This window comes from Dipteris shenzhenensis, chromosome 11, assembly GCF_047967505.1.
Source record: "Dipteris shenzhenensis isolate YYH24624 ecotype China chromosome 11, Dip_SZ_1.0, whole genome shotgun sequence".
NCBI classification, from domain to species: domain Eukaryota; kingdom Viridiplantae; phylum Streptophyta; class Polypodiopsida; order Gleicheniales; family Dipteridaceae; genus Dipteris; species Dipteris shenzhenensis.
In genome coordinates this window covers 5,769,510-5,787,477 of record NC_141606.1, presented here as the reverse complement: position 1 = coordinate 5,787,477, position 17,968 = coordinate 5,769,510, and the positions used below count along the sequence as shown (strand labels likewise).

General features: G+C 45.0%; 1 protein-coding gene across 1 annotated transcript in view; it reads right to left on the bottom strand.

Moving 5' to 3' along the window:
* Positions 1–442: 442 nt before the first annotated feature.
* LOC147896535 (uncharacterized) overlaps positions 443–17,968 on the bottom strand; it is a 59,723-nt gene continuing 42,197 nt past the window's right edge. Inside the window, exon 4 of the mRNA XM_087381276.1 lies at positions 443–1,886. Coding sequence (XP_087237402.1) covers positions 1,146–1,886 — 741 coding nt within the window. The 3' untranslated portion in view covers positions 443–1,145. The remainder of the gene's footprint in view (positions 1,887–17,968) is intronic.

Sequence of the window (17,968 nt, the reverse complement as noted above, 5' to 3'; positions counted from 1 at the left end):
ATCACTTTCAGATTTAGATATACCCACTCATGCCAGATTATGAATAAACATTTATAGAAAAAGCATTTATAAGTGAGGCATAGGTTATAATGTGCCGTCTCACCAACAAGGATATCTCTTCTTAGCAACTTCTTTTGGAGTAAAATGGCACTACCATCCAACCAAAGGAGCCTTGCTAGGCCTGCAAACCCAACAGACCTTTAAATCTAGGAATTCCTGGATTCATTAATTTTAATTACTGAAAGCTAAAAATGAAAGGACATGTTCAATGGGACAAACTATAGGAGCTAAGCAGACTAATCTCCTGTCCCAGCTCTAAACAGCTGCATCACTTGTCACGTTTTGAAGTCAGAGAAACATCACAGTGAATTTTACCTTCAACATTTTGTGCTTCTAGATCTCCACAATGTAACTTCGTTCCAACGTGCTCATAGTTGCTCCAGTAAGGTATAACAAGGCTGTGCCAGAGTCTAGCCAGAAGAAATATAAAATAGCCTGCTGGTTTTATTTTTCAAAGAATCATGAAATGAGAAATATAGAATACAAGACTCTTCCCAAGTAATATCAGGCAAAAGCCGCTGATTATTCCAGAGCTTCTCAAAATCTTGCTCCATCCAGTGGAAGATTGCATACAAGACCCCCAAGCATTGCATACAAGACCATTAAGCATCCCAATACCTCTTCGATATCAAAATGATGAACCTAGCAGGCATGCACATCTTTTGTAGATTGCAGTGGCCTGCCTTAAAAATGCGCAAACCTCTGTGGTACTGCAGAGCCCTGCCCTTAGTAATTATGTCATGACTCAGCGCCAAACCAAATTCCTTCACCTGGAGTCTCATCAAGCATGCAGCAAAACCTGCCATTTCAGGGTAACCACATCTGCCTTCTGCTCGATCCAAACTGTTGAACTCAAAGAATAGCATCGTGAATATCCAACAAAATCCAGCCACCTCCGTTCGTTGCACCCCAACGCATTGGTTATGACACCATCAATGTTTCTCTTAAAAGGTGGAACCTAGGCACCACAACATAACCCACTGGCATTTTGAACGATGTGTAATACTTTCAAATAATCATTAGCAGCAGTATCACATAGCTGTCTTAGGTGACAAGCCCAGGAAAACTGACATCATATTGAGCCCTTAGCCACGAACATTCATTTTCAGTGGCTTTGCCAGATCTCTACAGACGTTTTCAAGCATAGAGAGGAAATCCCTGACTATCACAAAGACTCGTAATGGCTGTGTCTCCCTCAGATTCCCGTGAAAATAGGAAGTTGCTTGCTTTACTTTATCAAACACCCTACTTAACTCTCGCTTTGCCTCTTTTACATCATCCTCTGCCTGAGAGCAAAATGATTCCATGTTTTCACAAAAGGAATCTGCAGAAGCAAAAATGGCAGAAGCATGTGATTGCATTTGAAAGCTGGTCTTTAACCTTCCCTGAATAGAGGATAACCCATTTACAAGCTTTACCACAGATTGATTCAATGCATCAGCATCAACCCCAGCTGCCTTCCTAACACTTGGCAGCTCAGTGCATAATCCTCGGACAACCTCCAACCCTTTGCACTTCAACTCATGATCGATTTTGTGACCCTCTGAGTCCTGTACATTTTCTTGTGTCTTCAAAGATGGGCCAGCTTCATTATGTGTACGCAGCGCTCGGAGACCTTCAGCTTTAATGATTTCCTCAACTACAAAATGGAGAAGCGTTTTTTTCCCATCAGAGCTTTTCACATCAGAAAGCTTCAACAGTGTGTCCAGCTTGAAGGCTTCAGCTTCACCACGATTCGTGCCCTTGTTCATATGGTTTCCTGTCTTCAGTACTGCTTCCAAAAGTTTCAAGAAAAGGCGACTCTCTCTCACTTCCCCGCATGCAGCCTGTAATCTCAGAAAATTTCAGTCCTCTCTCTCTCTCTCTCTCTCTCTCTATATATATATATATATATATATACAAACAGGTGGTGAAAAATAAAAAAGAATTGTTCCTTAAAAGCAAGCAGCTTGAAATTTTTGAGGAGTTAAAACAAAAACCCAGGAAGTTTTTTCAGACATTGCATGGCAACAAACCTCAGGAGAGAAAGGTAACATGGGGAGAAATCAAACAGTTCATCAAAGATCTCTACAAAATGGAGGGAGAAGAGAAAATAAATTGTCCATCAAAGAAGTAAACAACATCATAATGGAAGAAGATGTAGGGAAGCAGAGAAATAATGGAAAAGACAGCAGAGAAGCCGTTCACATTGTATATGTTCTACTATTGCTTATTTATACAGACGATGTAGCCTTCTTAGTAAAGAGCAAGCAGAAACTGCAAGCACATTTGAACGCACTGGGAAGCTTATGTAGACACTCAGGAATGGCAAGTCAACAAAGCCAAAACAAAGTTTATGGTGATTGGAACTCACGATAAACAAATTGATGTCACTTTCGAAGGAAAGCCTTTGGAAACAGTCAGCTCACATAAATATCTAGGGCAGGAATTTATTGACAACTACAAGTGGAATGCATGTGTAGAAAGAAGATTCAGCACACATGTGGAATTGGAAATGAGAAAGTTTCTATACACCATGTTTATACAAACACTCATACTTTATGGGTGTCCAGCATGGGCTCCCAGGACTCTTAAGACCTACTTGAACATAATAGAAACTTTATAAAAAATATTCCTCGAGGGGAAGTATTACACCAATTTTTTGAGAAGATGGATGCCAGCAAGAAACCTCACAAGGCATTGGAAGCTACACAAACCACTCGATGGCACTGAGAAGGGATGAAATCAATGGAATTATGGAGTATAACGGTGTGCGATCTTCACCCAAACTGTGTATGTTGGCTTCCCATCTGTGACGTCATGGAACTGCATAGAACTTGATGGGTTCTGAGACCTGGAGATGCATGCAGGTACTCTTTCAAGAAGATTACATCAAAGAGCTTGGGACGGTGCCAATCAGGTTGGGGATCCAACTTGCTTATCCAATCTTCACTAATTTGACGCTGACGAAGGTTGGTAGGGAAGTTGTCCAGAGTCCATCCACCTCGAGGTTTCATATCAGGATATTTGCTCCAAAACTCTTTGATGGGGTTACTGGGAAGTGGTATCTCATCAAAATCATACCCATCATTGGAATTTGGCATGGGAGTATGAATTGGATTATCCGGATCCTGATATTCAAAGTACTGTGTCATTTTCTGATGACGGCAGCGCAAGTAGTGTCGGAGGTGATGACGGGGCAAGGAGAGAATCTAGGGACATGGGGGAGAAATATGGAAGAGTAGGGGAGGGGGGGAATAATTGGGTAAATGATTTGAGCAGCTTGGTGCTGATATACCAGAGGATGCATGGGCAATCCATAATTGGCTGTATGTTGAACCCCCTGGCTTAACCTAACCCCCGGGTTGGGTTGCCAAAGTTTTCTCCAACCACACTATCATCCATCTGATCAAGCCAGATATAGCCAAGATTTCACATGCTCCTACCCACCTTTGCACAGCTCCCCCGTCTGCAAGCCTTCTTTCCCTACCTTTCTCTGCCTTCATCCCACTTCAATCCCACACCATACCTCTGCTTTCTGCCCGTAGTCTTGCTGCCCAACTTTTCCGCCTAGCCACCCACCATTTCGCCCTGCTGCTCTCTCCCCTACTTGCTTCAGCCTTTCAAGCTTGCCATTGCTTTGCTTTAGCCAACCACTGCTTTACCATTTGTCACGGGGACGTGAAGTTATGAACCGTGACTAACTTTGGCTTTGGGGGCTAGCCCAGGGGAAGAGACACTTCCCAGAAGTCCCTAGGTGCACACACTAGGTCTACTTGCTAGGGGCAAGGCAAGGTTTAGAGGGGTCTTAAAGTTAGGCCCAAGGAAACCAATGTTTCATTGGTTAGAAGGGGTTAGGATTTTAGTGTGAGGGGCAAACCAATGTTCCATTGGTTTGCAAGGGTTAGAGCTTTAATGAGGGGGCCACGTGGCATTCCCTCATGCACTACCTACCACCTCTCCTTTCCTTACTCCTCTCCTCAACGTTACGGGAGGTTCTTCCTACGTTTTTTGAAGGAAAAAGGTTTTGGCACGCTTTCCAAAGCCCCCCCACCCCCCCCCCTCCTCACATTTCTTGGGGTTTGTCACGCATTTCGAGGCAGCTGTACGGACTGCATGTGCTTCATCAAAGGCCTCGTACAGACTATATGGCCCATTGGTACTGCTGTACAGGATCCAAGGCAGATTGTACGGCCTTTCAACGCATGCTGTACGGGATCTTTCAAGTTGCACGAATCCCAAGGCTGATTGTACGGAGTTTCCATCGCTGCTGTACGTGCTGTTTCACGACTCCCAAGGCAGGTTGTACGGATGTTAATCTGCTGACTGTACGGACAGATGCACGTTTTTCTAGGCTGATTGTACGGACTTTTCACGTGCTGTTGTACGGGATCCAAGGCGGACTGTACGGGTGATTTTCCTGCTAGTACGAGTGATTTTGCTGGCTGTACAGGCGTTTCTTTGCTGGCTGTACGGACGTCATTAATGCTGCTGCTGCTGCCCGGATTCCAAAGGCTGCTGTATGGCCTGCTCAGCTTCCCTTTCCTAACCGTGATCCTCTTGCTCTTTCTCTCTCTTTCTGATTCCAGCTTGTAATCCCTCTCTGCCTTCCCCTCTCCTAGCTGCCAGTTCCTCTTGCTAGCATCAACACTGGATGTGTCGCTGCTGGAGGTGTTTTGGAGCTGGATTGAAGTCAGTTGAAGCTGGTTTGAGTCCTCTGGTCGCTATCCTTGTCATGTGATTGCATTTGAAAATTTTTGGGAAGTGTCTGGATGCCTGGTCATTCACAGTTGGTTACAGTCTTTGTGGAATGCTTGGTTACTTTTACAATTGGTCATGGACAAATGGTGAATGCCTTAGCTTTGCCTTGGCACTTGGGTGCTAGTGTGTGCACTAGGATGGAATGCAGTTTATAGCCAAGGTTTGGCTTGGACAGTGGAATTGCCCGTGGGGCAGAGCACAAGGGAGAGCCCTTGTTGTATGTACCAATTTCATTCCTAAAGAAATAAATAAATATCGGAAGGGGCGCCAAGTGTTTGGGGCCAGTGTGGTGTCTTGTACTTGGTTTCATTGAGCAGGGGCACTCTAGCCTCCATCAAGTTATTTCTCAAGTTGTTTCTAAGTGGTATTGTTTAAAGTTAAGTGGTTGGAAATGATGCAATGTGGCTGTGAATAATGAAAGTGCAATGCAAGTTATGGTCTACTGCCCTTTAGGAAACTGAAGGCCGGTTACAGTGGTTCCGTTGCCGGGACATCACCATCTTCTTACAAAGATGAGCCCTGGGAGTAGTGGGTGAAGAAAGCCCCATTGCATTTTTTGTTACAGCCATACCATCAACAATCATGTCGTACCGCGAGAGATCACTGACTATCTCTGAGCAGGAAATAGACAGCTTTGATGAGGAGCACAATACCAGTGAGGGTGAAGAAGAGCAAAATGATGAGGGACAGCATGTTTCTCTCGAGCATGCCACTGAGTATTCGCAGGACGAGGATGATGAGACAGAGGAGCTTGATCCCAATGCCCTTTTTCAGTTACAAATGCAAAGCGCAGTGGGAGCCCTGTCACAGCTGCAACAGACTTTCTTGGAGATTATGCAAGCTTATTCTGGTGGTAATGCTCCCCCTGGAAGCAAAAAGCCAGCTGAGAAGAAGCAGACAAAGCATAAGAAGACTCAGAGGCGTGTATCTTTCAGTAAACAGCCACCAGAGATGCCCACAGTCATCCCTGTAGCGGGTAATGTCAATACTTTTCATTCAGTTAATCAAGGACAGCAAGTCCCTCCTCAGCCCATGAAGCATCCAGGATATTTTGGCGGAGGATCGGTTTTTCAGTCAATGGTGGGACAGCCCACCAAAGGGCTTGGTATGCCTGGTACATACTTGGGTCGTTTCCAGCCAGGAATGCAGAATTTGCAGCAGCATATGGAGGGTGGAATGCCCCCTGCAAAGCCAATATGATGTATGCAAACATAGGGATGCAGTCCGGTATGCAGACAGGGATGCCAGGAATGATAAGCAACACTTGGAGTGTGCCACAGATGCAAGGAATGGGATCCGGAATGGTCAACCCCACCATGGGCACAGGCGATATGGTACAAAATATGGGATCCATGATACCTCCACCATATTTACAGCCCCCAGTTTATGATAATCTTACTCCCAAAGGTAAGCTGAAAGATTATAAGGGATGCAGGATAGATTGAAGGCTCTGACATTTGTGCAACAGTTTGATGTTGCCTATTCCGGTGGTCATTTCATAGAGTCTTCCAAGGTACGAAAGGCAGCCACCTTCTTGAAGGGTAACGCACTCCAATGGTGGACCAATTTGCTTTTGCAGGGTAAAGCCCCTAACACTTGGATTGAGTTCAAGCAAGTTTTCTCATCTACTTGGCTCACCACCACTTTTGAAGTAGATATAATGACAGCATGGCATAGGCTGGATGCCGCAAACTGTAAGAATCTTGAAGAGTATAACAAAAAGTTTTGGGAGACCTTATTGCCAGTCAGCTCGTTTAGGACCGTATCATTGTCTGAGCAGGTGGAAAAGTATTGTTGTGGACTGCCAAAGGAGCTTCGTGACTATTGCACCAAGACAAAGGTCTCCAACATATCTCAACTGATTGAGAATGCTACTACAGCCTATGCTCTCATGCAAGGGATGACTCCAGGATTCAAAGGTAAGCAGTAGGATGACTCTTTCACAAAAAGGAAATTTGTCAAGACAACCAAAGTCAAGTTTGATGTGGACCAGCGACCTAATAGTAAGCCCAGTACCAAAGAGAGATTGTCTCCTGAGGAACGGCAAGCCCTATTTGAAGCTGGAAAGTGTTTCCTTTGCAAAGAAGAGGGCCATCAAGCCAAAGATTTCCCCAATCATAAACGGAAACAACCTATGGGAGCACAAGAAGCAAAAAAGGACAGCCACGCGCGCTAGGAGATTTGTTTTCCTTTGGTAAAAAGCAGTAATATTGATATGAATAATTGTAACAGCCAGAAATTGGAGAGTCTCCTCTTTCTAGGCCGCTTTGTTATTTGCAGGATCTTTATTCCCTGCTAGCTTTGCATGGTAATTTGCAGGATGGTTCTTCCTTGCTAGTTTTGTTGATTTTTGTATCAATCAGAAGATGGAGAGTCTCCTCTTCTAGGCTGAATGGTAAATTGCAGAATAAGTAGTCCTTGTTACTGTTGGATTTCTCTTGTTGCCCGGCATGGCTAGAGCAGCGCATCCATGTATCACATGCCTGTTTTGGATGCTCTTGTTGCCCGGCATGGCTCGAGCAGTAAATCCATTTAGTACATGCTAGTTGGTTTTTGATTTGAACCATGAGACAGGGATCCGAGTCTAGCATAGATCGGCTGAACCGATTCAGCTTGCGGTGATGCAAGTCTGAAAGGATATCGAGTACCGGGATCTATGTTCCTAGGATCCATTATTGCCATGTGTACACTGTGGTTCAAGTTATTGGAGGCAAGTGAACTAGCAGATTTCACTCTAAGTGGTGTAGTCCACTCAGTTGTTGTGCTTTGAGCTGACTTCGGTTGTAGCTCTTTCAGGCTCAGTAGAGCATAGGTCTAGAGCATTGCCTGATGCTCAAGAGGGGGGTAGTTCCTCCACCCCCTTGTCAACAGACAGGCTCACGGTATCTAGAAGTCGCTTGGTGACGCTGTATGTCTCACCCGAGGTATCGTTTGCTGACAATACATTTGCTACGGGACTTCTATGATGAGTGTACTAGTCACTCCACACGGATGATGCATTGATATATGGATGGACACGCGCGCTCTCCTAGACCATATCATCATTGCTGGTGGTTTATGTTTATAGCAGCAAACGTGATAGTTTGCTGTTTCAAGAGGAGGGTATGTCACGGGGACGTGAAGATATGAACCATGACTAACTTTGGCTTTGGGGGCTAGCCCAGGGACAGAGACACTTCCCAGAAGTCCCTAGGTGCACACACTAGGCCTACTTGCTAGGGGCAAGGCAAGGTTTAGAGGGCTCTTAAAGTTAGGCCCAAGGAAACCAATGTTTCATTGGTTAGAAGGGGTTAGAATTTAAGTGTGAGGGACAAACCAATGTTCCATTGGTTTGCAAGGGTTAGAGCTTTAATGAGGGGGCCACGTGGCATTCCCTCATGCACTACCTACCACCTCTCCTTTCCTTACTCCTCTCCTCAACGTTACGCGAGGTTCTTCCTACGTTTTTGGAAGGAAAAAGGTTTTTGCACGCTTTCCAAAGCCCCCCCACCGCCCCCCCCCCCCTCGCATTTCTTAGGGTTTGTCATGCATTTCGAGGCAGCTGTACGGACTGCATGTGCTTCATCAAAGGCCTCGTACGGACTGTACGGCCCATTGGTGCTGCTGTATAGGATCCAAGGCAGATTGTACGGCCTTTCAACGCATGCTGTACGGGATCTTTCAAGTTGCACGAATCCCAAGGCTGATTGTACGGAGTTTCCATCGCTGCTGTACGTGCTGTTTCACGACTCCCAAGGCAGGTTGTACGGATGTTAATCTGCTGACTGTACGGACAGATGCACGTTTTTCTAGGCTGATTGTACGGACTTTTCACGTGTATGGGATCCAAGTCGGACTGTACGGGTGATTTTCCTGCTAGTACGAGTGATTTTGCTGGCAGTACGGGCGTTTCTTTGCTGGCTGTACGGACGTCATTAATGCTGCTGCTGCTGCCCGGATTCCAAAGGCTGCTGTATGGCCTGCTCAGCTTCCCTTTCCTAACCGTGATCCTCTTGCTCTTTCTCTCTCTTTCTGATTCCAGCTTGTAATCCCTCTCTGCCTTCCCCTCTCCTAGCTGCCAGTTCCTCTTGCTAGCATCAACACTGGATGTGTCGCTGCTGGAGGTGTTTCGGAGCTGGATTGAAGTCAGTTGAAGCTGGTTTGAGTCCTCTGGTCGCTATCCTTGTCATGTGATTGCATTTGGAAATTTTTGGGAAGTGTCTGGATGCCTGGTCATTCACAGTTGGTTACAGTCTTTGTGGAATGCTTGGTTACTTTTACAGTTGGTCATGGACAAATGGTGAATGCCTTAGCTTTGCCTTGGCACTTGGGTGCTAGTGTGTGCACTAGGACGGAATGCAGTTTATAGCCAAGGTTTGGCTTGGACAGTGGAATTGCCCGTGGGGCAGAGCACAAGGGAGAGCCCTTGTTGTATGTATCAACTTCATTCCTAAAGAAATAAATAAATATGAGAAGGGGCGCCAAGTGTTTGGGGCTAGTGTGGTGTCTTGTACTTGGTTTCATTGAGCAGGGGCACTCTAGCCTCCATCCAGTTATTTCTCGAGTTGTTTCTAAGTGGTATTGTTTAAAGTTAAGTGGTTGGAAATGATGCAATGTGGCTGTGAATAATGAAAGTGCAATGCAAGTTATGGTCTACTGCCCTTTAGGAAACTGAAGGCCGGTTACACCATTTCAATTCAAGGGACAGAACCATTGCTTTACCATTTCAAGCTTGCCATTACTTTGTTGTCGCCGCTTTACTATTTCATTGCCCTCTTTGCCCATTTCACTCATGGGCAAAGAGGGCAATGTGTCCTGCCCTCCCCTGTGATTGAGGGGAGAAAATCAAGAATCAAGAAAACAACAGCCCAAAAGACAACAAGAACCATGACAAAAGGAGAGAGAGAAGACAAGAAGGAACACGACTAGCAAAAGCAGCTCAAATAGAATCCAAAAGGAGAGATCAAGGACATGAATAAGCGCAACAACGGCAATGGTCTACAGACTGATAGCACGGTTGTACCTAAGGCATCCAACAAAGCCTCAGCCTCAACAATTTCAGCTTCAGCCCCAACTTCAGCATCATCATGATCAGCATCGTTGTCTTCATCATCATGGTCAGCATCTCTGAAAACAGCAATACCATCATCGACATCTGATACCAGTATATTGACATCAACACTGATATTGATGTCGACATTAGTGATGGCCTCAACATGACCTCCTAGTCCGACTGCAACCGTACCCCTCTATGCCTCCCACAGTATGCCTCCTTCTTGTTACCCCTACCCCTCAGCCAGCCACCTTCCCCTCTATTGTTGGACTCACCTCAACTACATTCCATATTTCTCCCCACCACTCTAAACCCTTTGCCCCTATGTCCCTATCTCCCACTAGTCAGCCCCATTCATGCCATGACCATACTCATCACTTCAGAAACAGTTGATTCCACTCGAGGCTTGGAAGTAGATCGTCATGTAGGTCCACCTCCATGCACAAAAGATGGAGTAGGATCGCCTTCATACACATCCTTCACCATGAGACATTACAGCCGTGTAAGGAGGTGGCAGCCGTAGTGATAGCCTCTAGCAATGGGCTAGTAGTAGAGGCACAGAAAGTCACAATGTAGTCGACTATTGCAAAGACTTCCAAATGGGTGGATGTCACGAAACAGGAGCCTGCAAACGCCACCGTTTCAGCCACCATCCTAGAACAACAATAGAGAGCTAGTAAGGCTCTCAACATCAAATTCCGGGGGCTCCCTCTTATGTCCTCCATCCCCATCAAGGATGTGACCAGCTTCTGGCTTCTGGGCTAGAGGCAGTCGTGCCAATGGAATTCTTAGTGCCTATCCTACATATTGCACTAAAGAACAAATTAGTAGTTAAGTGTTCTCACAGAAAGACTCATTGACCTAGAGAAACTGGATGAATCCAAACTAAGGTCAATTCATGGAATGCGATTGAAAAACTACAATGTAAGCAATGGTTAAACAACAATTTGCTTTAGGGACACTCGGGGTTGCCTTGTAGCAATATACAAACGATCAACCCTCATAATCACACCAAGATTTACGTAGATGAGGGTTCCTTAGATGAGGACCTCACCCCTCTACACAGAGAGGTGAGGCGCAACTTGTTGGGTGCGGGGAGCAATGGAAATGCAAGAGGAATGCTAGGTAGCAGATAACAAGTGAGAGAACACAAAGTGCTTGCAAATAAATAATGAAGAAAGTACAAGAGTCAACCGGCTAACCAAGACTAGGACAAATTGTCCTAACTAGCCTACAAGGCCATACCAGGGCTAAGTGCTAACAAACCCGCCTCTATGGTATGGCTGAAGTATCTTGGATAAATCTCAAGTAGACCTGGAAACCATATCATGGTTGCACATATTCATCCAAGATAGATATAGCAACCTATGATAGTACAGGGAGACCAACATCGTGTAATAAATGGTGCCAAGTGTAAGGCATGACGAAAAGCCTCAAACTTAGGTTGTGGTAGAGCCTTTGTGAAGAGATTTGCTAAGTTATCCACTGTGGGAACGTAGGACAACTTTATATCTCCAGCTGCTGACAGTCACTCTCGAACATGATGACAATGGATCTCAATGTGCTTCGTATGCACATGAAACACCAGATTTCACGCAACTCCTAAAGCACTCTCGCCATCAGTGCAGACGATAGTAGAAGTGTACTGGCTGACATGAAGATCTGAGAGTAACCTACGGAGCCAAACACACTCTATTGTAGCTGTCAAGGCTGCCCTGTATAGCTTCACAACTAGAAGTGGCAACTATAGGTTACTTCTTGCTGAACCAAGAGGTGCATGAAGAGCCAAGCATGAAAAAGCTGCCACTATGTGACACGTGGGTGTCATAACAACCTGGCCAACCATAGTCCGTGAATGCATGCAAATCCAGTGAATGATCATTATAAAACAGTCCCAAATGCTGCGTGGCCTTCGAGTAACAAAAGACCAACTTCACTACCGCGTGCTGGGCTTGTTCATGTACATGCTCAACTAGGAAACGGCATACTACAAATCATGCCAGGTACAACATAAGTAAATAAGGCAGCCTACAACCTGCTGGTAAAGAGTGGCATCAAATGGGGCACTCCCATCTTCCGAGAAGGAACGGAAGCCAGGTTCCAATGGAGTAGAAACCAGCTCATAATCCTCGAATTGGAAGCGTTGTAAGAGCTGTCCAATATATTTGGATTGACTCATCACTATGCCCCCCTCAATATTAGCAAACTGGATGCCCAAATAGTAGTGCAATCGGCCCATATCTAACATTGCAAATAATTTCTGCAAATCTTCCTTGAAATCTGCAATTTTTTGAGTGTTTGGCCTAGTGATAAGCATGTCATCCACATCAAGAATTAAAATCAGAAATTCTCTTTCACTCTTCCGAACACAAAGAGTGGCCTCTGTAGGGCTGTTTTGAAATCCAAGGCATAACAAAAAGGAATGTATATTCGCATACCATGCTCACGGTGTCTGCTTAAAACCATAGAGGGCCTGCATACCTTATTTTCAGAACCTCCTACCTCAAATCCTGGAGGTTGGGTGACATAGGCCTCTTCCAGTAAATCCCCATGAAGGAAAGCGGTCTTAATGTCCAGCTGGTGGACATCCCAATGCCTTGGGATGCAAGAGCAATGACGCACCGAATAGTCATGATGCGTGAAGTGGGAGCGAGTCTCCTCAAAGTCAATGCCATGTTGTTGAGCATAGCCTTTCGCAACAAGGAGGGCATTGTCGCGTTCAACACGGCCATCAGCTTTTCACTTCAATTTGTAGACCCACGTAGTGCTGATGGCACGCTTGCCTGCAAGTGACACAATTCCATGTGCCATTTGAATGAATGGAATCAAGCTCAGTTTTCATGGCATCCATCCATTCTCTACTATCAAATGCATCCTTATGACAAAGGGGTTCCTCATTGCAGACTGTATCAATCAAAGCAACATGAAGCAAATTGGCATCCATTTCTTTTCTACCACCTCATGTGCAAGCAGCCAAGGGCTCAGCTTGCTTGCTGTCCCGTAGAGTATCCAAGAGCCCCCTTGGAACTCGTTTCTACTGTCTAATGACGGCCCGTTCCTCTCTAACTGCTTGTTCAATAGCATGATCATCATGTGGCCGCAAATCAGGCTGAATATTGGCAACGGGAGGAAATTGTGAGCTGCTACAAGCATTTGGAGCCGAATTCTGCAAAGTCTCATCTGAAGTTGTGAAGGGCAGCAGAGGCTTCAACAAATGGCTGTTTTTTACAGTCCAGCCAAGGTAAAGCAACATTCTCAGCAAAAACAACATCTTTGCTGATGATAGCCTTCCCTGTGCTAGGCCGATATCCTTTGCTCCGTGAGTTGTAGCCAATGAAAATGCATTTGATGGCCTTATCCTCTAGCTTATGCCTCAACTGAGATGGAACATGTGCATATGTCAATGACCCAAATACCCACATGTGGGAAATCACACGCTTCCAACCAGTCCACACTTCATAGGTAGTAATGGTCTTCAATGCCCATGTGGATACTCTTTTGAGTACATATCTGGAACACACAGCGGCATCCTACCAGATTTTCTTTATTTTTATTTTTATTTTTTTTGCAAAGAAAAGAACCTTCTATTAATGCTTGAAAGACTTCACTAAAAACAGCAGCCCCGAAGGTGCCGAGTATGGAAAAAAACTGGGAAAAGGCTGAAAGAAAAACCAGCCTGTTCCAGAGAAACCCAGCGCACTGCCTAGGGGATCTCTGGTACTAGGGCTAACAGCTAGCTGGGGGGGCTATACAACCAGTGAATCCCTCGTGGAGTGAATATGTATAGAATTTATTTAGCAAAGACTCGCCCTTAAGCATGCATCTACTTCAGGTCTATTTTTACGCTCTACAAGCCCATTCTGTTGCGGAGTATATGGCACTGCACACTGATGAATTATGCCTCGGGCTGCTAAAAAATCAGAAAATTCACAAGACAAATACTCAATCCCCCTGTCAGTCAAGAGTTTGTTTCCACTTTCATTCTCAGTCATGGCAAGAAAGTGCTTGAGAAACAAGAGAGGACATCTGACTTGGCCTTCATGCGATAAACAAAAGTGAATCTGATGAAGTCATCCATAAAGTGGAGAAGTATAAGTCACCCCCAAGTGATGTTGTCCGCATCAACCCGCATACATCACTATGCACGAAATGCAACTTCCTGGATGCACCAACGGCCCCCTCTTTGGGAAATGAGAACCAATGCATTTTGCCCAATAAGCAGCCATCACAGACATGTTTGGCAAGTGCATGCATGGGCGGGAGGTCTACCATCATATCCTTTGAATGCATTTTCACCTGACTTTTGTAATTCAAATGTCCCAATCTCTCATGCCACAAATGTGAATCTGAAATGACAGACTCAGAGACCAAATTTGCTTCAATAGCTGGCTGTTTTTCATAGGCATCAAGATGGTACAGCCCACTAGAAAGTGACCTAGTAAGTATAGTCATCATACCGGTTGTCATTCACGGCACAACGATAACCATAAAAAAGAACCCTGAAGCCATTTAGGGAGATGGCTGAGATAGAAATCACATTCTTTTTTATACCTAGAACATAAAGCACTTCCAGAAGTGTGACTATATCCCCTGACATAGAAGTGACCTCAACCTGGCCAATCCCCTTCACGGGATAGGATGCATTATTGGCACAAGTGACAGTGCCACCATGTGGAGCAGCTTGTCAATGTACATGCCAAATAGCAGTTTCGGCTATTGGCTTGTACCCTCTTTTAAAAAAACTCTCTTTCTCCCTATCAAACTCTGTGTGTGTATGTGCGCACGCAGGCATGTGGGTGGGCATGCGCGCACACACACGTCAGATAGATTACTACATATGAAATTAGGGGTTTTTCAATGACATTCGCAAGAAATCGCAGCAAATTTGGTCACATTGGTAAAATTACAAGAGATTTGCAGGAAGTGATGTGCTTAGATGTACCGCTGTTAAAATACCAATCTGACTCAGAATCTGAAACAAATAAGGCTGAAGCATGCTTCTCGGGATGGTATTGCCATGTCACAACAAATGCCCACTCATCACGAGCCATGTTTGCTGCCTTGTGAGTGTGTTCAGGGGCAGCAGGAGCATTTGTGACAGCGAGACCTTTTTGCTGTTTTTTCTTTTTTTTTTAGCAATATGCTTGCGACATTCTGAGATGTCATGACCATACTTCCTGCAATACAGTGCTTTGATTTTTAATTCCTATCAGACGGGACAGAAGTAGATGAAGTGCCAGAAGGTTTGGGCTTGTTGAAATTTTTGCCTCCTTCACCTTTGCCTATGTGATTTGTAGCTAAAGCTTGATCTGCATGAATAGAAGCAACCCTGTTTTGACGACTCTGCTTCTCCTACAGTAGTAGGGCAACAAGCTGATTGAAGCTATAGTGGTTGGGGTTACCCATGGCCACTAGCCTCAATATTGAATCCTTGATATGAGTCAGGAAGCCCATCAAGTGTCGTGCTATTCATAGCAATCATTGCATGTGCATGTGCATCTCTCTGATCCCAACGAAATTGTTCAGGTGTTGGAGGGTCTACTGGCAGGCACTATGGAAGTAGTGGTAGATGAACCAAAAGTGGTAGAAGTGGCTGCAGGTGCCTGTGGTGCAGAGATAGGTCTAGTCTTTGATCCATTTACAATAACCCAAAAGTTCTGGGATATCAACAAGTGGCGCACCAAGTACGACCACATGGGGTATTTGGTACCATCAAGCTTGTCTTCATGCGCAAGCATTCCAAGAGACTGATGGCGAGCCATTGCAAAAGAGAATCCCCAAAATAAAATGGCCTGCAAATGTCAAGCCCTCAAGCCTACAATGCATAAGCTGGCTGCTCCAAAGCTGACTGCAAATCTGCAAATACCAACCCAAAAATGAAAGCAAAAACTCTACAAATGTAAATGCCAAGTAGGCTGCTCAAACATTGAACAAAATGCACAATCTGTCCCCAAAAATGACCTGCAAAAAAATGTATGTTCAATGCCCCAAATTAAGCTGCAATTTGCAAATGTGACCAAATCTACGCAATTCCTTGCCAATGTCAAAATTTCAAATCAAAGCACCCAAATGTCACTGCTATCAAGGCAAATGTGACAAAATAACCTGCAAATCTGAAAGTAGCAATAACCTGCAAATTTGAAAGTACGGTAGGAAGTGTGAGCTTGATGATTCTGCTAGTGTGACAACTCGACAATTCTTGCTATTGTACGGTTGACGCAGCTAAGCGACGTAGGAACAAAGGTACGGCAAACCTCAGCAAATCTATACGGATGACACACATAGGTACAGCTGATTTATGTGAATCATAAGTTGTATGGTCAAATCTCACAAAAAGCTACATGTATGCAAATTGTACAAACGATGTGCAATACGAATGATGCACCAACGCTGACGCAGTATGTTGAGCAAGAAACCGTGCAATTGTACGACGATGTATTAGCAGGCATGAAGCAATATGTTGAGTAGTACATTTGAGCAGGCACTGACTATGGCAATGAAGTTACACGTCGAATGAAAGATGAAGCTAGAAGGAAACTGAAGCAAATGCTCATAGAAATAGTATACCAAGTGCTTTGATACCACTGTTGGGTGCGGTGAGCAATGGAAATGCAAGTGGAATGCTAGGGAGTAGACAACATGTGAGAGAAAAACTAAGTGCTTGCAAATGATATGGCCCCAAAGTCAACTGGTTAATCGAGATTAGGATGAAATGTCCTAACTAGCCTAGAAGGCCATACCAGGGCTAAGTGCTAGCACAACCTTGTACAACAACGGGATATTTCCACAAGGATGCCAAGTGGGCAATGATTCGAGATGGATGGTTGTTAATAGGCCCCCAATGGGCATCTAGTGGCTCCCCTACATAGGGGAGCGTTGTCTATGAGATTCAAAGCAGCTTCTCACATGCAAGGGCTCTAGCGTATTTGACTCTCTCATGGGATCACCAGCCTTCGCCTCGCATATCACTGTTTTCTATGTCTTGCCACCACCTCCAAGAGCAAATCACACCTATCTCTTTTTCAATATATCCATCCTCCGTCTTACGACGCACACCGCGATACCACCCAAGCATACTACATATCACCTGAGACTCCACACACCTTTCCACTATACTCACATAAATCGATGACATTCTATAGGATCGAGCCACCTTGATAATTATCTGCCTTTCCATGAGGCCGCCGTACACACTTTCACACACACCAGTCGGTTCACTCACCTACCACCTCTTGGCTCAGTACCATGCAATAGCCGGTACAATGATGAGGGTTCTACGCAATCAACTCAAATTCAAGACCAAGCATCACCTTCTCAAGTGAGGCAAAAGACGATATGCCAATACTGTTGTCTGGTGCGTAGAAAGAAACAAGCTTTTGTTCACCACAACGAGAAGTTAATAATAAACATTCTCTTAGTAACAACTTTAAGGACCTAGTGGAAGTTTCTTGAGCGACGAGCCCCATCTCTCACGGACATCACAATATGGCACTCTTACACACGCACGTTGTATGACATTCCTCACCATCCATCACCACACCTCACACTTACCCTGTCCCACTTCTTGCACACTTTTCACAGCCGGTGGTGCCAAACATATGGCTGAGAAAAAGATTGTGAGGGACTACATACTAAATTCATTGCATATGCAATAAATACGATCACACGACTCTAAATCACATACTCACACTCAGAGGCCTCATTGAGCAAGCCAGAGCACAGAGACAGAGTGTTGATTGCTGTTTTGTGGATTTCTGCAAAACTTTTGACACAATGCCGAGAGCTCGCCTCATCAGAGGTTTGCAAGAGTTGGGGTATGGTCTAGGTCTTACCCAACGTTCGAACGGGCACAAGTTCAACAGAGATGATGAGCACCATCGGGGGTAAGGCAAACAAGGTTGCATGTTATCGCCAACCATGTGTGGCATGTACATAGACAAGTTGGGGGCTAGAGCTAGGGGCTAATGCCATCACACCCTAGTACATCATCTAGTTCGCAATTGGACGTGACCCCTCTAGAGGACTAGACAGTGATGCCACACCATAGCTTCCATCCTCTCCGTGGGCTCATACATTTTATGTACCGTTTTACGAGTATGTTGTATTTGTCTTGGGTGTAGATGCCCACTTAGAGGC